Source organism: Anoplolepis gracilipes, chromosome 1 (genome assembly GCF_047496725.1).
Source record: "Anoplolepis gracilipes chromosome 1, ASM4749672v1, whole genome shotgun sequence".
Taxonomy (NCBI): domain Eukaryota; kingdom Metazoa; phylum Arthropoda; class Insecta; order Hymenoptera; family Formicidae; genus Anoplolepis; species Anoplolepis gracilipes.
In genome coordinates this window covers 5,261,686-5,284,585 of record NC_132970.1, presented here as the reverse complement: position 1 = coordinate 5,284,585, position 22,900 = coordinate 5,261,686, and the positions used below count along the sequence as shown (strand labels likewise).

Genomic DNA, 22,900 nt, shown 5'->3' with positions numbered 1-22,900 from the left:
ATCTTCAAATTGTATTACCGTATTGCGTAATGTTGCTACTCTCTCGTCGCAACTTCTCCGGAGATCGAGATGCTCTGACATAATAACAGGAGAGTAATTAACCCTCGTGCAATCCCTTCACTTGATTTATATATAAATTCTATCAGATGTGCACCTTTTTTTTAATTACTCTTCAGGAAAATCGAAGCCGATTTTTTTTAGCGAAAAGTTGATAGCACAAATTGTAAAGATATATTTGATATAGAAAATCAAAAGTTTTGACGAATTTAAGCTTTTCAAAAGTGAAAACATAAACCAATCTTATCTTTCGGTTAATTGGAACTGAATTTTACTTCAGCGGAAATTTAATTTAAAGTTTGATTGCCAAGATATTTAATCTTGAAAATTAAAAAGTTGCTGCAAATGATAGTTTCTCATCAAAGTTCTTCGAAATTTGTCAAGGATTCTGTCATTAACAGGTGTGGTGAACGCTGCACGTATACACTGCACGTGTGTTTTTACGTCATTAAAGCATAACCCATCGTATATCGCACGAGAGGGAGGTCAGCGAACATCGATTTTTGTGCGCACGAGGGACAACAGAAAACAACGTGCACGGTATTAATGGTCGCAGTTGCATATGAAACGAAGCTATCGCAACCTACGTACGATAGGTGTGACAAATGGCGGCAGAAAAGGCGAAGGTGCACGCAGCAAAAAGAGAAAACGGTATATTCAAACACTGGTGTCGACCAGACGAAAAATAGCGATAAAGATTTCTATCTACGTGTAATTGTTCACGCAGAATTATCTTAGAATCATCGAAATTTATTCTAGTTGATACCGCTTGAATTATGGTAGGAGAAAAGATTAGATTATAAATCAGTATCAATCACTTTAATCACAATCGTTTAAATTGAGGATAATATAAAATAATTATTCGATTGTAAACTCATTTATCTCATAGTTTTTGTGAATATCGACGCAAATAAATTTGCAATGATACAAAAGAAATGATATATTTGACCATGTGGTCAAATGCGGTTGCTTGAAAGAAATATAGAACATACGCTTCCGTTGGAAAGCTACATATTTCCTCCTGTCGATCGGGAGTTTGATTCAAGATTCTAATTTACTCGCTCGGTTTCACTGGGGATTGGAAAAAAAAAAAACAAAACACCGAGATGGACATCGATTTTCTTGCACGGCACGGAGGAGCTACAGGCCACGCCAACGAGCGGTATTAATGGATGCGGTTGCAAATGAAACGAAGCTATATCACGGCATCGTGCGGCGCGTGTGACAAACGAGGAAAGGCCGAGGGGGAAAAAAAAGCACTGTTACTCCGGTGGTCCGCAAGACCGAGCGACCGTCGTGCAAAGAACAACGTCGTCATCGGTCTACAGTCAACGGAAAAGGGGCAGGCGACAGAAGCAACGCCGATGCCGGTTCCACGAGAATGGCATGTAATCGTTTACATGGAATTCACCCGATATGTTGCAACAATGTAACGAAGAAAACAAGAGAGAGAGAGAGAGAGAGAGAGAGAGAGAGAGAGAGGAAGGGAGGGAAAAAGACGACGTTTGAGGTACCTAGCACGAAGAACGCGTGGAATTCATTTGCGTTTTAATGAACATGCGAATGATCGCACTTCTTCCATCTAGGTTCCTCTTCGTTCTTTTAGTCGACGATGACATTTGCACGGAATTATAGACTAGTTGAGAAGATGAGAATTTGTTTTCGCCCTTACTCTTGTTCACCATGGCTCTTAATGTTTGAAATATAAAAACAATTTGCGATCCATGCAATTGACTTTTTTCGGCGAATTATTTTTTTTTAAGAGATGGATTCTCTCTATGGGAAATAAATCGTGTCTCGCAATGGCGAAACGAAAGGAGAGTGTGAATCAACAATATATACGTTTAAGAAGACAGAATACATATCTATATATATCTGGTGAGAATGTGATATTTCAAATAAACCTCAGTTTCGCATAATTGGTTTCATGCATCATGTTTTCTGTATGGCAAACGAATGAGCGTAAACACTGTAGTTGTTACAGGAAACTGTTTCTTTTGACATTGTTAGAGAGTAATAATAACACACAATTACTCGTAGCAAACGTTTAGCAGCAAACTGTAATATAAAGGAAATAATAGCGGTTATGTAATTTTACTGCGGCGGCGATTTCTCGGGCTGCATTTGACTCGAAAGCATGAGCTTGTAACTTATCGAATTTTGTGTTACGAGATGAAAAGTTTTAAAATAGGTTTTAAAATGCGTGTTTTCAATGAGTATTGAAAAGAGCGTAATTTCACTTCTGCATATTCTCTTCTTGAACCAATTCGGTTTGAACCTAAGTATTAAATAATCTCTAAATTTGACTTACTCAATATAATTATTTTTTTTATTTTATAATAAATTTGAGAAACACATTGTAATCAAAATTGATGCATCGAGTAATTGACTGAAAAAGAAAATTATTGAAACTTGAAATACAATTAGTAGAGAGAGAGAGCGTGGAGATGAATGAAATGCAAATAACCAAATAAATAACAATCAAGAAATAAATATTTCCAAAAGTCAGAGTTGAATACTAATTTGTAAGTATACTTCACTTACAAATTAACAATTATCATAAAATATAAAAAACTACAGTATTATTTAGTGCTATCTATATCATGACACTTTTCGCGAGAATACGAGTGATACGTGGAGAATAGGAAATGAGAAAACTTACTCAGGATTGACTAAGGAAGATCTGGTCACCCTAGCTTAATCGTGCGCATACTATATGTCCAGACATATCCGCTACGGTTATGGCGGACGTGTCGACACTATCCTAAATTGCCTGCCGAGATCATAACTGGCGTTTCCGGGCGGTCTCGCTATATCCTGGATTTTTTCGCATCAATATAGGCATCACGCATGATTACAGGACGAAATCAACGTACTATTTCACATTGTGAACACATGGTTTAAAAATACTTCTACTTTAGCAGAGAATCAGTGGCAAAAAATTATAGAAAAAATTAGTTGAAGAATAAAATTATTTTAATAAAGAAATTTTACGAAAATTGTAAGAAAAATAAATTATAGTTCACGACAAAATTATACAGACGTATGTAAAATGAAGTGAATATATATTTATTATAATTAGAAAAAATTGCATTTGAATCAATTTTTTTATATTTATGTTTCATTCATGCTAGAACTATATACATTCTCGAAGGGTGCTCGAGTCAAATACTCGTGTCGATTTGTTAATACGATGCGGCTAATCGGTTCACTAGCGGGATGTGGGATAAACCCAGGTAATGCAAACTTCGCCAAACCGATCATTTCGCCCGTATTACCATCAACACATCGAGCACGCGGATAAACACAAACAAACCGATATTCGGCGTAGAGCGGTCTGTAGATAACGGACTTCCTCCCGCGGTTGACATCGTGTCGCGTTTCATACTCGACACCGCGGCCGTCCATCCGTGACGCGATCTCGACGAACATCTGGAAGCCGCGCAACCCCACCGAAAGATTTATTCTCGCGTAATGACAGGGCATCGGGCATCTCCGGTGCATAACTGTCATGTCGTATAGCGGGTGTTTCAACGTGGCGACGATGTGACGCGATCAAGATTTCGACCTACCCTCCATCCCTCTTTGTCCCTCTACTTCGTGTAACGCACACATGACGACCGACCGACAACCCTCGTCCCGATGCGCACGTTACATTGACAGAATATCGTTATCGGTCAATGGCGATCTGTGCGACGCCACCGTCGGGACCACGTAACACGCGTCCGATATTACGGGCATAAAAGGCACCCGCCGAGGCGAGAAGAAATTCCCGAGGGTGCCAGAGATAATATCGCGAGCGATGTCCGAAGCATCGTTACGAGTGTCGACGTATTTTCGTCGAGCGCAGAATTGTGATAATCGCCCATCGTTATTTTCACGAAACCTTTTATAGCATTTTCGCTAGTCTTTATTCTTCCATAATTAATCTAACACGCGAACAAATTTGCCCAACGACGGAAACACGCAAAATTAATGAAATTATTGTCCAAGTACGAATAGCTACTTCTAAATATTAAACGAATGTAAAATATTTTTATACAAAACTAATACGCAGCAAATTTTAACAGAAAATTTATCCATAAATATATATATATATATATTTGTGTGCAAAGTACATTACATCTTTTAATTTTTCAGAAATGGTAACAAGAAAAATTAGCTCTGCTCTCGTTAGCTCGTTTGTATCGCGATTCTACGTGATGATATGTTCTCTTTCCTCTCGATAAAATCTGCGGTTTTCTGGCAAAAACCGAACGTACATACTATATTCTGGACGAGCGACAGATCCCATCTCTTATTCCGCAAAGCGGCTATATACAGGAATTCGATTTTACGTAATCCAGGCCGCCGAACCGATCATGAACCCGGTAAGATACCACCGTTCGTCCGTCCGGAAATAGGTATCGGATCGAGTTGCTACCGCATTACACGATCGCCGTAACGCAAATAACGCGATTGCTAAATATATGCTCTCGTAAATTGTCGCACCCCAGTTCTCTTAATGATACATTTATACGCGACTGATATCGGTTCTCCTAATGACACATTTATACACGGCTGATATCGGACCAGCGTCACGCAGATAACCGCATCGGGCAAGCGCCCGCGGCGCCGGTGTGTGCGAATAAAAGCGAGCAGGAGCTCCGGGAACGTGTTTTGCAGATATTTCGTCGCTATCGCTTTTTATGACCGCCGATTGTACAGTCACATGGACGTAGATAGGCAAGCGGAGCGGGTATGCGGAAACAGGACAGAATATGTGGGCAACGGTACGCACACGCGCTCCATTCCGGTGTATTAACGTGCGCATGTATATACCTAAAATAATACTAGAAGGTTATCCGCCGGCGATGTTAGAAGTCAGGAGCGAAGGGGTTCAACTTTGACTCTGGTGGTATTTTCATATAGCAGTCTCTATAAACATCGAAGCGGTGATACCGGTGTCCTACAGTTACAACCGCCAACATCATCTATATTCACTATCATTGACATCAGTGTCGCGGGGGACACTGATACTCACGACAAGAACGCACCCTGTAATTAACGGTGCCGGTACTCCCTTCGATATGTTTCTCACTCCCAGGTAATCGTTCACGCGATATTCCTGTTACTCCAACAGATTTAAATAATATTCACTTTAACAGATTTCAGAACGAGTTTCATTATTTTTCTCGTTTCCACGGTAATTCGTGTCCCGCCGGGAAATATATTTCGCTCGCGCGCACCCACCTCCTCTCGACAAATCCTCCTTCCTCTTTCTGACTGCTTCTAACGCCAACACTTCTCGCACCTGCCAGGTCGCTGGTATTCTTCTACATACTATTCCCCTTTTCTACTCTGTTCAGTCACTCACGTTCCCGGTCTCTTTTTCTCTCTTTTTCTTTTCCGACCTGTTTTCGACCGTTCCCTCCCTCACCCTTATGCCGCACTGTATGCAGCACAAGCGACTTTTATCGTTTTGCGCCGTTTATGTTTATACGCTGGAATAAGGCTCCAATGGGCTCCTTGCTCGCCATGAAATTGAAATCCTGCCTTTCCTCCAGAGGCATTCGCGCGCACTTTTCCTTCGCGAGCTAACCTATCGTCCAGGTTATAGGTACTCTCCGTGCGAAATGAGACGGATTGCACGGTCGATGAACTATTTTGCCAGTTCTCTTCTAAATTCATCGTTTATACCGCTGCTCTGACTCAGTCGCGCAATATTACTACATTTCTTAAGACTTTGAGCATTACATTATTATATTATAGTTTGTTGATCTCATTTCTATCGATAATTCGTAAGCAATCGAGAAGAGTTTATATTTGAAATAATCTAATTAAAAATTTATACTATTATTTTCATCTTGTAACTAAAGATTATAATTTATAATTTATTATAATTGATGTTTTTACACAATTTTATAACTTTATAAGAAATATAAGATGCGATACATTTTTGCTGTTCCGCGTTCTAAGCAAAAATTTATACTATTATTTTCATCTTGTAACTAAAGATTATAATTTATAATTTATTATAATTGATGTTTTTACACAATTTTATAACTTTATAAGAAATATAAGATGCGATACATTTTTGCTGTTCCGCGTTCTAAGCAATTTCCTGATTCAGCAGGATCTCAATTTTATGACTTTGCAGCACTAAGCTACAAAGCTGAACCAATCGATCGAAGCAATCACTTTCTGAACGAGAAAGAAGGTTTCGATTAATCGACAGCATGTGTTATGCATTTGAAGTGCCGTTTTCACTACGATGACACTGGAACTTTGCAGCATATCGAGGTCGCTGCGGCATCAGTACGATGAAAGATCGCCGTTCGAATATTAATGAGGTTTCTGTCTCGTGACAGAAGTTGCGAAATCTGGCGTTAAGCGGTCGGAACGTGAGTGCAGGCGAGGGAGTAGCTGCGTGCCCGGGAAACCGTTGCCCGGATTTGGTGGCGATGTAGCGTTTTCGACGAGGCGAAAGGAGAGGCACAGACATGGTAGCCCTTGAGGCGGTGGGATGAAGAGGGTGCAGAAAGCCCTTATCTTACCTGAACTCCTGCGCTGCAGTCGGGCATTCATAAAGTCTCGAGTTAAGCCTCTCTCCCCGCCCTCTCTCTGTTCTCTCATACTCCATTTACGCTCGCTCTCTCTCTCTCTCTCTCTCTTTCTCTTTCTCTCTCTGTCTATCTAGCAGTTCCGTTCCTCGTTCTCCTCCATCTTCCTCGCATCCATCTACTCACTCGAGGTTTCTACGTATATAGTGGCTTGTACCGGCTTGACCGAGAAGATATAATCCGCTGCACACACTAGTTACAACCCATTAGTTGCTCCTACCTAGCTCACCTATCCTCTTTCCCTCTCTCTTACTCGGCAACTCTGCTTTGTTCTTCCGTTGCAGCTCTTAATAATGTATCTAGAAGATGCTTAATCGAGTCTCGTAACTCATTTGTGATTCGGTGGATGCGCCCTCGTTCTTAGCCCCTTCGCCAATTTTCCGCTTCTATGTATTCTTGGAAAGAACTTTTCATCGATAGCGCTGTCGACATTGCCAGGTCCATTTGAAAACCTTTCTGGCTCGACGTAATTAAATGACCATGGCCCATCTTAAAGTTTCAATTCGTTGATTTAATCAACGAATTGAAACCCTATTACTCTTGGCACGACCATTGCCGAAAGATTGATTCGGTAAAACCTTAGTCTGCTTTGGGTTGCTTGTCACGGATTTTATAATTCGAGTATTTTCCTGCAATCGCTGTTCAATAGTATATTCACGGAAGATTCTCGTGTTCACGGAAAATTGCAGGTTGAAACGTTATTTAGGTCGAGCGACGTCGATGCAATAACGCAATAAATAATAACTTCCGTGCAATTAAAACTACTGACTGATTGATTGACTGACTCGCAATAAAATTAAAATAATAAAATAAATTCATGTTTATCGAATATATTGATTTTCTTTAATCCTTAATTTTAATATATTTTTTTTATTTAACGTTTACATAAGATTTTTACTTCTTCAAGAAAGTATAAAAATTTTAAATCTATAATATATATATATATAATTATTTTTTGCATATTTTTATAGGAATAATTCAAATATATTTACTTTTTTCTTTATTTTTATAAACTTTGTTGTTATTTTGAATATACAACAGAATTATAAAACAAATTGTTTCTTTTTATACGCAAAAAATTTTATTATCAGGAAACAGAAAAAAGCATGCGTGGGAAAATAATTTGTTGTCATTGAATCGCGTATAACGAACGATATACAGAGCCTTCGACAACAGGTGGGAGAAAATTTAAAGAGTGATTCTACATAATAAACTAAGATAAAAATTAAGAATAACAAAATTGTTACGAAGGCTTCGTTTTTTTAGTTACAAATGTTTGAAAATTCGTGTACAAGGTATCTAAAGCTCGGCAAGTCGCTGTATACTTTTGCGTCACAGAGTGTTTTGAGAGCGATTCAGTCGATGTAGCCTACGCATGCCAAAAATTTTACGGATTACCATACTTCAGACACCTTTCACGCAAATTTTCAAATATTTATAACTAAAAAACAAAGCTCCATCGCAATTTTGTTATTCTTGATTTTTGTCTTATTTTATCATGTAGAATCACTCCTTAAATTTTGTCTCACCTGTTGTCAAACATCCTGTATACAATTGCAAGCTTCCACGAATAGGCTATAAGAAAAAAATATGTATATTACTACGTTTATTTACTTACAGCGATGTGCAACAATATCGCGCGCGCTAATTGCAGATATCGTGTATATATATATTACACCAGCCGTAATATCGCTATCAACCGTGAAATGACGCCGCGCATCCGTCATTAATTTACAAAATGGTCATTAGAGCGTGTGACATACGAAGTAGCTTCTTCTGGATTTGGCGAGAGGTAGGACGATCGTTAAAAAATGTCCGATGAATATGCATAAACCGACCGACCTTTAACGATCCGCCAAATTAGAATATACAACCTCGTGAAAGTTATGTAATTTCGTGTCCCTTGTAATTAGTGACTGTGTACTTCTCAGCGTCCGTCGACGGGGGTCGCTTTCCCGAGGGCGCATATCTTTGCAAATATTATAGCACGAAGAAACGCCACTGTGGCAAAGAGAAACACGCTACTCACTAGACACCGTATCACTTATTTAATATTACATTTAAAAATATCTACACTAATATTCTCTCATCCTACATAATGTTTAAAATATTTTTATATTTTCTATATTTTTCTTCTCTCAAAATTTTCAAGGAAAACGACATTTTTGAAACGTCACCATTCCAAACATTTTCGAAAAATGTAAATCGAAATTTCAAGTTTCCACATCGATCTTTTTTAGGCTTCATTTTTAGGTCATGAAAGCGTGGAACTGCAAAGCGATAAAAAATCGCGCGAATGGGACACAATGCGCGAGACAATGGATAGCTGACGCTTTACTTTCGTTATTTTCCAACCATTTCCCTCTTTGGCGTCAAACATCCACACTATTATATAGGTGTTCTTCTACGTAAAACCAATCTGTAACGTATGATGCATTGCTCCGCTACGCGCACACATGCCGTAGTCCCAAAGTCCCTGATGTATGTGGAGCAGGGATGGCTCATTGGTCTGTTTTAGGGAAACGGTTTTTGTCCCGAGGGTGTGTTTCGCTTCTGCCGCGATCTAACTCGGGGTGATATTGGATTCATCATTCAAACATCTTCAGAATCGCCCATCCGCACTATATCTCTGAATATAACCAAATCAGCATTTGTTTCACAAAAATAAAGCAGACTGTGCACAATCGATGAAAATAATGTGTCATTGTACGTAATATTGGAGTTTCATCATGTACGAAATTACGAAAAATTATAAAATAAATTAAAGTATGAATCGATATAAATTTGTGTCTGGCTCGCTATAAAAATCGTGAAAAATCTGCTATAAAAATAAAAAAGAATTTTCAATAAATCTTCTGCAAACACTGAAGGAACTCAGTGAATGCAACGAGGAGCGCTACTGCGTGATTGGCTAAAAAGTGCTTCGACTAAAAGCAACTAAGCAATCTGAAGATTGGGAAGGTTAAAACTCGACCTTATACCGCCCACCGATGTTCGCCATTACGTTCTATAAAAGTGCGTTGTAAGAGCCCTTGAGGTATATACTTTTCCTGAACGCGGCACTCCTGAGGGAAAATTCTACGATTTTCTCGATAGTTAGTTACTAGCTTTCTATCTCGTCGAGGGAGAGAATGTGCGTTTAGTGTTTCTTTTAATTTCCCGACATGACGAAGCTGAAAAGAGAAAACAAAACGCACAATCCAACATTATTATATAACGTTATCTCAAATAAACTAATTATATTGAGCTAATACAAATTGCATCAATTTTTTTTTTATTTAGAGATAATTTTTCCTTTATTTAGAGAAAAATAAGATATTTCTCGCATCTAAATTTTTGTCTTTGTCCTGGAAATACCCTCTTACGATTAAAATAAAATTGGAGCATAAACGAATCAATGACAATTTTATTCAAGGATTATTGCCTCGAAAATGTGAAACTGTTCCATGAAACATACATCTGGTATGAAGCGGATAATAGCAATGTGAACTATAAAGTGAATATTCAGTTACTGACGCGTTGCCTTTCGCGCGCGTTTTTTCAACGCAAAAGTTACGCGAATCGGAAAAACGATCTCCGATTGTTTCAGTTTTGTATCGTGTCCATTGATTCGAACATATTTGCGTATCAGATTACTATCAATTATTTTTCTGTGATCAACATTCTAATTAGAATTTATTTCTCTGCAAGCTACTAATTATTTATGTACAAACTAATCTCTTTGTCAAAGAGATACTAAAATAAAAGAAATATATTTTTTTGAGCCGCATGCACAATTTTCGTATCTCTATTCAGTCTCGGAAAGACTTTCAAAAGCTGCTGATTGCTAATGTCGCAACATCCAACGGAAGCGACGATCCATGAAACGATGGCACACACCGGCACGCCATTTTCTTAATGATACACTAGTTCCATTGGATGCGCGTATTTTTCTGGCGACGCATTGCCAACGATTCATTAATTGCTGACCTTGTTAGCGTAGCATTGTGAAGCGACGGTCCCGCAGCGGTGCTTGAGCGGCGCCCGCGGGAGTAACCGGGAGCGCGATCGGGAGACAAAGAGGGTGCAGACGGGAAGAGGGAAAGCCTCACTTGGCATTGTCATGCATTCAGAGCCCCGCTATATAATAATGCCCGGCTCCTTTGTCGCTTATACTCGCCCCTGTTTTCCGCCACGCTCTACTCACGAACGCCGATGAACATTACCCTGTTCGCTCGTATTTCCGTCGTGGTACGTTAACCTTCTTACCGGCCACTCGGAGAAATATAGGCCGGTCCAAATTCATTTGTGACATTAAGTTTATTGCATTTCATATATCTTCTTTTTTAACTAGTTTGTTGAGATACATACATCATTAAATTTCATTAAAATCTAAGAATTTATTTTTAATTAAACTTTATTAAATATGAAAATATCTTATAAATATTTACAAGCAGTACTTTACATACATGTATACAAGTATGTTTTTCTTCTTTCTGCTCTTATACAATCTGCAAAATAATAACATAATTTTAGTGCCGGGATATTGGATCACATAAATTTTTGCCGCTCCTCCCTAATGATAACAGGATTACGGGAAGAAACAGCTTTTTAATCCTATTTTCTTATCAGTTTTGGGGATCATCCACGAAGTTAATCAATACTACGCGTTCTCGCTACGTCATAAAAACATCCCTCCTGCTATCCAAACAATCGATTGGCCGTTAATCCAATTTATCGCCATTTACCGTTCGCATCTTACTAAGTCTTTCTGCCAATGCAATTATTCTTCCTTTCTTGTAAAAAATATGCCATTCTGATCAACGGTGAAAGCAATAGTCGTAAAAATCCGTCCGTTACTAACCCGCCGCATCACAGTAGCGTGGAAAACCTTTTTGCAATTTGTATCACCGCGCGCCGAAAAAGAGGTGAACGCGAAGGTGAAGGAAAAAAATGAAGGAGGAGGAAGGAGGAGGCTGCAGGTGAAGATGGCTATGAAGGTGAAGAAGGCGGTAGTGGGCCGTGTTCGGATGTTGGAGCGACCGCCGCGCTCTGACGAGGGACAACTGGGCCAATCGATACCGCAGCCAGTGGTGGCTGCCGTGATAGAGAGAGAGAGAGAGAGAGAGAGAGAGAGAGAGAGAGAGAGAGAGAAGGATAACGACGAGAGAGGAACGGTGGATGAGGGGCGGCAGTAGGGGTGGTGCGCGGGTACAGCGGCAGGGAGGATGGCAGGTCGATGGGGCTGCGGGAGCAGCGGAGGAACGATGGTGCGAGAGCGAGAGGAAGACGAGGAAGCGCGGGGACAAGAGCAGAGGTGGCGGCGGGTAGGATGTCGCGGGGGTGGTAGCCGGTGTACCACCCCCGCGCCGACCACCGACGCCCTACCCGCCGCGGATGGCGCCACGATCGCCGGCATCCTCTCCGCGTAGCGTGGCTGCCGTCGCGTCGGCTTCTCCGAATGTGTGACCGACACTCTGCGCAGAATCGGCTTGCGGAAGAGCGTTGTACCACAATGTTATCGAGCTTGCCGTTTTACCCCGTGTCCCTATTGTTGTTGATTTCGTTGGATTGGTAAAAAAAGGAAGCAAAGAAAAAACGAACGAGCGCGAGAGAGGACAAAGTGCGTGAGATACATCGGAGTGAGGCGCACTCTCCGCGTCTTCCGGACAGAATTACCGCATCATCGACGTTCCACCGTAGTGAGCCATCGGCGCTATCTTCTGGACCAATCGTTTTTCTCTTATAACCTCGAATCGGGATAATGGAAATATCGGCAAGTACCATAATCGGTCGTGCATAAATCAATCTCACATCTCGAGTTTTTAAAATTTTTTTTCACGTAAAGCAATATATCCTACGAGATATCCGCAGACTCTTTCGATACGGAAGTATAGATATTCTTCCGCGATCAAAGAGATAAAAAAAACTGTGAAATTAACAAGTATTCCGCTAAAGCCGTGTCAAACTCTGCGGCTCAAAAATCAGATATCCACGCGCATTATATTTAGGACGTTAAATCATGGCGCGAAGTGCAAAAGGTGAACGTCGGTGCTTGAGTTCGTGCATACAGTGAAACTTTTTCGTTAAATACACGCTCGGACGATTACATTCGATATATTCGTCGGCCCTTTTCTTTCACGGACATCGACCTTGTTTCACGTGGACTCCGCCATTTTCATAGAAATATCGGAACAATTGCATCGTTGAAAAGAATCGTATACGTGTATGTGCGTGTACACGCGCTACGTGAATCTGCGCGCGGCCGAAATTGTAGATACAATACCGTGCCGGAAGTGGCGAATGGGTGGCTTGTACGACTGTTTGAGATGGAAGTGAGTAATAGCAGAGTAAAGTGACCGCTGTATTGGTCATGATGATCATCGTACAGCCATAAACTGTCGCCCGTGTGATTCAATTGCTACCGCAAGCCGACCCAGCAGCACGATGCATCACTACTATACGCAAGAAGACATAGATCGCGTTGGTAAGTGCGAATAGTAAGTTACGAATAGGATGTTTGCATATGATTAAAACAGCAAGCGTAGCAAGAAATCTTTCTTAATTTAAACTATTTAAATTTTAAAATTTTTTAAAATTTTTTAATAGCATTACGGTTGTAATGCACTCTACATTTTAATTTTTAAACATAATCCTAATTTATATTAATTATATTATTATATTATACGTGATTTTCCCTTTTTCCTATTAAGAATTATATTTCATTCGAATAAAGGAAATTTAGTGAAGATGAGAGATATTTTATTTATGTAATCTTTTATGATTTTTAATATACATACACATATTAGAGATTGAGAAAACATAATTTGGACAAAAAAAAAACAATTTTTTAAAACTGTACATACAGCTATAAAATTTAATGACGATATTTGAACAAGCTCGAATATCATAATTTGCATTGCAGATTCGTACGATATATAACTTTGGAGAATTACCAGTTAGAACACAAAATTTCATTTTGCTTCAAGCTATACTGGTGTTATGCATTATCACATTATTGCAGTTTACACATATAATTATTTAAATATTTTTAATCAAATTTTTATTATCAGATTTGTTATAATTAATTATCTGAAATAAGAGACACTTTTAAATTATAACATATCCGTTATCTTAAAATACATATGTATATTCATAATATGCCTTATGATATATTTGACTTGACATATATTTTTTTCTTTTTGTTGCGAGAAGGAATGCAGATTCTATTCTTAACGTTAACGTGCCTACTTGGAAAATGTATGCAAGTTAGATCCCAAGCGTACCGGGTGCCCCTTGTATTCAGAATTATATTAGGTCCTTCGGGCTTTCCACGCTGGTCTTACTCGGAATTTAAATTGGACTAGATACGTTACGGACGAAATGAGGACATGAAATAAAAGTCTTAGTGCTATTCTCGGCTTAAAAAGTTCGGCTCACAATTTTATCTCACAGGCGATTATTATTCGCGAGATTACAGTAAAACACAAAGCACTTATTTTTTTATAGATATATCAAGGCTTTTAAATAAATTTAATATTTTCTGCGTGTTATAACATTATAAAATAATATACAAAAATCTTAATATTTTATCATAATAATTTTGTAAACAATGGAAAAATGTTAGCAATAGATGCAATAATTAAATAAATTCCTGTTAATATTATCACACGTGTCCTGAAATCATCAACGACTTTTTTAAGGAATTAATGCAAACTTATGACATAATTGAGAGATTAAAATGAAAACTGATTGCCAGTACTCTCGGTCACGAATTATAATAGATTGTAAATAAGTTATCCTTTCTCATGCATTTTGCATTAGTTCCGCTAACCAGAATGGATCGCAATCGTGCGGACGTAGATGACAAAACTATGGCGATATCATTGAACCCGCGAACTCGAGAAACAATACTGCGACGAAAGTGTAGGACATATTGTGCATTGTCCATGCAGCCGACCAACGCACGTATTCCTGGAGCCTGTGGTGCATTGTGCTTTAAGACCGTAGCTCGTAAGCAAATTAGAATAGCGCACGTGGCTCGCATAAGTCGATCCACTGTCTGCTTGCGTGTGGGATATGTCAGGGTGGATTTGTACATCGACAACCCCTGTTCTCGTGTACACCCGCGTACTTTCTGCGCCCGATGCCGACGGGGGTTTTCTCCTCTTCGGCGCCCAAAGGGCACGGACACATCGGCAATTACGCCACTTTATTGCTAGGGTTACGTGTCGTGCGCGGAATTAATGCAATCTCGTGGGGAGAGGCGAAATTCAGCTGCGTTTTTCACGGTGTAAACGTTTTCACGGTCGCGAAGCGATTCGAGGCGGAATCGAGGCACGGGCCACCCGCGTCGACGATCCGCATCTGCAATATGTCGCGTCTAATTGAATTCGGGAAAATCGATCGAACCCGCTTATTGCTTAGCAGGGTGCATCTAAAGGATACATATAGAATGGAAGAACTGTGAAAAGATACGAAACAATTCAAATTTTTTAATTATTTACTTGCTCACATCATGTGCCTTTTTATCTAAAATTAAAAAACATATTTCTTTCCATTTAATATATTAGACATGCATCAATATCAGTACTAATATTGAGACATTATACATCAGATCAAATATTTACTTGCGAATTAGAATAGTATAGCAAAAATAAAATATGCAAATAAAATCTAAAATATAAGTAAAAAGTTAAACCTTTTATTTAAAAATATATATAATCTTTTTAATCAAATACATATAATCTTTCAAATTTTTAATTAAATTGCTAATTATTTATAAAATTAAAATCTTTTTGGTATGTGTTTCTATATATTCTAAAAAAATATAATTTTTTCGCAAATAAAATACAATCATCTTTTTGATAAATTATGCAACTTTAAAATATATATTATATGTATTATTTTGTATTATATATATATATATATATATCCAGATTACAAATTTATAAATCTGTTAGAGTAGTGTAAAAATAAAAAAAAATAGTAATCGTTGGACAGGAACGATGGAAAATAGAGCAGTCCGAGTGTCGATAAGAGCACTAATGGCTAACGGTGCAGCCATCAGCGGACAGGAAGTTTCACATTGATCGTTCTACATTCACTTCGGCAAACAACCATGACAGTCCAACGGTGAGCGTCGAATAATTCGCTACCCCCCACCACCTGTCTAAGCGACACAACACGGTCGAAAAGTTTTGGACAAGGCAACTCCGGCGTTTAGCCCAAAAAGCAATGCTTACGGGAGAACTCCGGGAACATGTTCAGAATTCTCTCTTCATAACGTCGCGACCCTTCTGACGGAATAACGCGCAAACACGCGATAAACAATTCGGTGGCTCGTTCGTCTTTTCTGCGAAAAATTGTATCGCAATTTAAAATTCGCGGATTTCAGACGTGACGGTGAAATGTTTTTTTCTTTTTTTTTAAACAGAATTCAAGTGAGAACGAAATTACCGAGTAGGCGAAACATCGCAATATGAGCCTTTATTAACAGCGAGCAATTAACGTTTTTAGAGAAAACCGATGGGCGCTTATGTGGGTCGCCGAGATGAGAAGGCAATTGCGCGCCCCTTCGCAGCCGTTATTTCATTGGGTGAGGTCGTAAATAAAAACGCGCCAACCCGGTCTCGTCTTCGCGTTCCATATAGTCGCAGCACGCTGCAGCTATAACTGTAACAGTATTGCTTGTGTCGGAGGTGGAAGGAACGGGGGACAGGAATACTAAAGTGGAGCCTTTCCATTCGCATCCCTTTCTCAAGCTCGATCTTTTCCGTTTTCATGCTACTATTGCTCGTTGTGCCACGTTGGCAGAATTCATCTTGGCAAACAAAAATCATATCGCATATATTTGTCACCTCGGCATTATATCGAAAGTTTTATAACATAGAGGCGTAAGCCTGAAATCGCAACTTTGCAGGAATGAGTAAAAATGGTTTAAAATTCGCATTTTTTTATACATAAGGAATACGTTTAAATATTTCTGTATTTATTTCCATAATTATTAGGTCAATTAGTATGCAGCTTTGTTACAAGATGTAAGGTGTAAAGAGCTTTCGTATGCTTTTATATCATTTTTTTTTAATTAGATACGTCCCTATGTTATTAAACCCTTGATTTCATGAATCCATATATTGGATAAGTCGATGAAACGTAAATATTAAAAGTATAAGAGAATATATTCTCGAAGAAGTCTTGTACAATCAATTTTTTTAAAATTGTTAATGTTTTAGTAATTACGATACAAAATTTATTTGGATTAAAAATAAAGTTTATTTGAAATTCGGCAAAATTCATAAATTAATAAGAAATTAATTATAATTTTTATGTTCTTAAGTTCTTAGGTTCTTAAAATTTATTTCATCTAGATATTAATTCCCAACATTATAAAACTTCTTTATTTATTATTTTAAATAGAATTTTAAAGAAGTATATATTTCTGTTTTATTCAGTCGTACGTTTTACCGACCACCCGGTATACATGTATCCACGCTTTACGATCAATACGTCCGTGCGGTTCATGAAGATGATAGGAATTATCCTTCGCATTATACTTAGACATGTCACTATAGATAACTATAAGATAATTATGTCGCTTATTTTTTTATATAGACTAAACTAACTTAATGCAATATACGATGAAAAATGATTATATTCTTGGAAAATTAATAAGTTACATCTAATATCCCATTAGATATTGCATTTATTGGATGTTAAAATGATTTATTCAATTTGTATATATATATATATATATATATATATATATATAAAACATTATATTTTATGCTTTTATAAAATTTTATTATATATGTGCATTAGAGATGTTATATAAAAAATAATATATAAAATCTTTAAAAATATATTAATAACTATAATTATATATTTACTTAAAATACTTTTTATTTTTAAATTGTATCGGAAAATCTGTTTACAGTTCGCATATTCTATATAATTTCTCTACAATTGTAATTTCTTTTTAGCTATATTTCTTTTAACTTATTTGTCATTTGATTTTTTTTGGAATAGAACTTTACTACGTAATAGGTAATTTACATACTATCGTAAGTACACGTGTGCTTACCAATTCGGTAAACCATGATATATAAAAATAATAATATAGGAATAGGCTTATATGGCCTATGTATGTTTCTTTCTCGAAATGTGTAATAATCTAATTTTAACGTTATACTTCTTTGCTTCATTGACGAAATATATTAACTGTCCAATCACGATTTTCTGCAGGACTTCCTCTAGGCCAATAGCGACCCAAAAGAGGAAAGCGAAAGCTTTAATGCAGAAAACTGTTTAACTCAATTTCCTGTAAAATGGTTGGCGCTAATAAGATTCATGTGGAACAAAAGCGCTAACGTAAAACAGGTTACGTGACGCAAATGCACAATTCTCCGGCAGCGGCTGTGCCAAAAGCGTGCAACAATTTATCCCTTGGTCACTCGAATTTGGGCAGATATGAGAAATTCGGCTGGCCGTAATGTACACCGACACTACCGTGAAACTAAATTTAACGCCCTACGTATCAATTCTTTCGCAGCAATTTCGTTGTAATTTTGCCTACTCTGTCCTCCCTCGGTTAAAGCATTACCGGATAATTACGCCATTAGTACGATGATATTGCCTGTTCAAAGTAAAATTAAATATGTTAATTTATCGCGTTACGTGAATTAAATATTATCTGGAAAGAAAAAATTGAATTTTACAAAAAAATCGATTCCCGTCCGAGACCAATTATGAGAAATTGAGATTCCGAAACATTCGTCTTTACTTATTTTAGTTTGTTTAATATTTTCAAAATTAACATATCATGAAAATTGCACGAGCTCAAATGAGATAGACGAGATGCGCGGTGAGAAATATAGAAGTAATCTGGACAGAGGCCAAGAGCTAATTCCTACAGTTAGAGTTGATGAAGAAAACGAGACTGTTCCACCACGTGAGGCTAGTTAAACTTTAGCTATTTCTATTTCCGGTTTATATATAATAACAAACATCAGATACCAATGTACATTATTTTTTATACAAATGTAATTGTTATTCTTATGTATATAGATTATTTAAAAAATTAAAAATTTAACGAATAAAAAATGAATTCAAAAGAAAAATTTAATTATCTGAGTGTATGCGTTTATATATAATACACAATATTTATTGTAATAATTTTATTAAAGTTTTATAAAATATGTTTTTATATGGTGTCAGCATATATATTATTTTAATTTTTATAAACTTAAAATTTTTTTATATCTGTTATTAATATTTCAAGAGAAAGAAAATCTAAATTAAATAGAGAGAAATACTTTACTCTGTTAAGTAGAATCAGTGTATTATCACTTTCTTATATATATTTATAAATTATACATTTATTATTATATTAAATTTATAGCAATATATTTGTTGAAATATTTGAATTTAAAAAGAGATCAATTTTTTGTGGATTTTTCACATCTTAAAACTAAAGAAGTTTAATATGCGTATATATAATTTTGAATTTGAATATTAGTATTATACGAAATCTTATTACTATAATCGCGAGATGTGAATCATGAGATGGAGGAGCCAAGTGTGTTTTCATTGTAAATTAGTGAAAATCTTGTCATTCTTTTAATTAACGACATTTTCACGAATTTAACTTAAAAGTGTAAATGATTTTGACTAGCTTTATTGATTTATGTTCGTACGTCGACGTATTTGAAGCGCACATAATTGCAAATGTTTACCTCTCACGAACACAGAATGCAAGATCAGAGTCAACCAATTATTTCGAGGCACGAACGTCTAGACTGACGCATATCGATCCGTCTCGAGTCTACGGAGATCCGTCAACGGATCCTACCCTAATAAACATTCATTACCCTCCAAGCCGAGATCAACCCTCTAGATATTGGCAACATTGATGGTTTGTACAAGATAATAAGACTCGCAAGGATAAACAAGAAGAACTTGTATCGATCACATGTGACATTAACATATTTATTTTCTGATAGAAAGAGAGATCATTCTATATATTATATAATTCCATAATCTTAAAGAAATACGAAATAATTATGCAATATTGTAATGAAAAATTACTATTATTCATGCAATTACAGATAAGATATTTTTATTTTATTCGATTTTGTTATATTTATGATGTATAGATTTATAAAATTAATAAAAAAGCTTTATTATTTAGCAAGCGATTAACAACACACTTGAGTTCCGCAAACATTTACATAATTAGTGACTCAAGTATGGCTACAAGATGTTTGCCAGGGCGAATATTTGATCGGGATAAGTCGAGATTACTCTAAGCAAAGCGATAAATCCGTTCCTTTGCAAGTGATCAAAAGTTATGGCGAGAACTTCATTGTAAATGACAATATACGGTGCATACGTGTTCCGCAGAAAGACATTTATATTCGATAGAAAAGGAAACTAGCTCTATAGATAATATTCATTCAAATGTGACTACGATATTGTCTTTCCGTGAAATCTTTTTCCATGAATGCGAAGACTGCAGATCATTGTGCATAATGTCGAGCGATGAACATCGAAGTGATATATTCTCGGTTTCAGTGTTGTCGATACGTGATTTAATGAGGTAAAGGCGCATTAAAGCACATGAAACGCAACAGGCCTCGATTATTTACAGTTCCACCTCTTGTATTCGCGCCGCATAGTGAAGAGTAAATTTTCTATGAATTTACAATACGCGACGCGCCAAGAACGCGATTTACATTTCCGAGAGTGCACAATTCCTGCAGTCCGCCGCGCGATATCTTGCAAATATTATCTTCTCGTTTGAAACAACGCGGACAGCGTCGGCACGTGTATGACGTTTGGAATGAAAGCAATAACGACAGCCGTCTGTTAATACCGCATCTACTGGCGTATCATCGAATACGAATCCTAATAGCGAATCGAGATCGTGGTCATTCTCGTTGTCGTAGGAACGATGATGTGCACGACATTACACGAAGTAGGAGTGTTAACAGTAATAACACATTGGCGGGAACTATAAGAGGTAAAGCGCTGATCAGAATTCTCGGGCACGCATCCCCCTGGATTACCTTCGTCCAGTGCCCCATGGATTGGCGTTCGTAACGTTGCACAATGTGCTGACAGTTTGTCCATCCTCTCTCTCTTCGCTAAAGTATTCCTCATTCTCGAACCCCTACGCTTTACACGCTTTACACGATCAGAAGAGACAGACTATCGGCAATCGCCCCTCATGGCCATTATCGTTAATCAACTCTTGTGTTTACGCAGACTTACCCACACCGTTACTCTCACACCTCTTGATTACATACGTTGCTTAAATGCAGAGAAATACGCGTATACTCGTACTACGATCACGAAACGAAGAGCAGAGTGAATATTACATTCCACACGACGCGATATTATTTTATATTATTTTTCAATAGTATGTATTTTGTTTTATTTTCGTATAGAACTGACGTTTCGCGTGAGCGGCTTTCCTCTCGAAAAGTTACCCGATATATTATGATATCGAATTTTAAGACCTGAGTAGCAGAAATCTATATCGCTAATGTAACGTACTGTTATATTCTATTCTCGAAAGCACGAAACTGTCTCAACGAAATGTACATTTTTGAAACTGATTCTCTCAAAAGTCCAATCTCGGGAAATTGCCACTTTTTCATAAAGAATCGAGCAAAATCATTTGATCGCAACTTCAAATATCTGATGTGCATTTATAGGTTTCGGTATATAGTTGCTTGGATGATATGTGTTGCAACACCCTGCATCGAAAAGCAGAATGAAAAAATTTACAACTTGTGTAGACAGATGATAGATTACGCGAAACACATAATGAAACAGAACTCAATCTTCTGTGTTAGGAGTGAAACAATACGGATGGCTGATGCAGAAGAAATTAAAAAGTTATTCCTTTGATTTTTCGCATAACATAAACATAAAGCGATCGACTGCAAACTATTGATCTCATCTAAAAAATAAAAGATGTGATTATTTCCTTACAAAAATTTAGTTTTATACTTTGATATATATATATATATATATATATATATATTATTGCATCAAAAAAATTATCTATGAGATGCGCATAAGAAAAGAAATCTATCAAAGAACTGTACACTCAGATTACAAGAGTTTTAACTTACAATCTTGATATATTTTGCGTTAAATAATGTGCGAACTATAAAGTCAAATAAAATATAAACGATAAAATGCCAACTGTAATGTTACACCTTTGGCACAACATACATCGACAGTATAAACTGACACATGTATATATTCGCATACTCTAATATAGTTGACATCCTGAAAAGACGATACGCTCACCATGGCGTACGTATAAGGCCGAAGACACCTCCCGAAGGAGAAAAAAGTAACCGTCGCGCTCCAAAGATTCTCTGGCTGACAGCCAAACACCCAACAACCAGAAACCCTCAGACTCAACTATATCCACTCTATCCAGGGGACTTACGTACCTATCTCTGATCTTTTTCTCTTGTCTTTACGTGCGTTTCGCTCTTATCTTTGCTTCGTTTCGCCTCGTCTGGTTTCATCTTCAAATTCCGTTTTCTAGCTCTGCTTCTACCCCTTTTACAAGTGTTCGCTAGTCCCTCTTTCGGCTGTCACTCTAACTACGCCTTGTCACTCTTGTGCTATCACTCTCGTTATCACTTTTGTTATCTTTATCGTCTTCCTTTCCTGAATTCGCCCACACATTTTCAGGCATCTCTCTCCTCGACGGTTTCGTTCAACGTTCCTAGTCGACGTTCAGTTTTCCACCCCGTACGTCACTCACCAATTTTCGTTAAAAGAACCGTGTGTAGTGATTAAATAAAGAACAGGCCGTACGCTCTCGTCTACAGAGAGGAGAAGCCCTTCTCGATCCGAAAATGTCATCCGATTTGCTAAATTGCGCGCTTTTAGGCAAACTATTAGTCGACATGTTCTATTAGCACCTCAAGCATGGATAAACTTTATCGCAGTGGGATGTTCTTCGCTTATTTAATTTTGGCTTACGTAATTTCTAGTCTGGCTATCGTAACTGTGGTAATGTTCACCTCTCTTTGACGACATTCTGACGGCGACGTATTTGGGTCGGCAACGTTCTTATGCGAGAATATTTCGCGAGAGGTTGTCTCTGAAGATATTTTGCCCTGCAGCGAATGAATCTTTGGATGTAACGAAGTAACGATAAGAATGCAGCACGGCAATAAAAACGACCTTAACCTTTAAATAATCTCTCAGAGGATAGTTGTAGTGCTCGCAAA

General features: G+C 37.5%; 1 protein-coding gene across 10 annotated transcripts in view; it reads left to right on the top strand.

The window, feature by feature from the left end:
- The window catches only part of Ten-a (Teneurin-a transmembrane protein), a 454,976-nt gene that overhangs the window by 260,251 nt on the left and 171,825 nt on the right, over positions 1–22,900 (top strand). Inside the window, exon 1 of one of the 10 annotated variants that reach the window (XM_072889395.1) lies at positions 11,920–13,125. The exons of the other annotated variants lie outside the window; for them this stretch is intronic. Coding sequence (XP_072745496.1) covers positions 13,086–13,125 — 40 coding nt within the window. The 5' untranslated portion in view covers positions 11,920–13,085. Of the gene's footprint in view, positions 1–11,919; positions 13,126–22,900 lie in introns of those variants that run through there. 10 annotated transcript variants of the gene reach the window in all.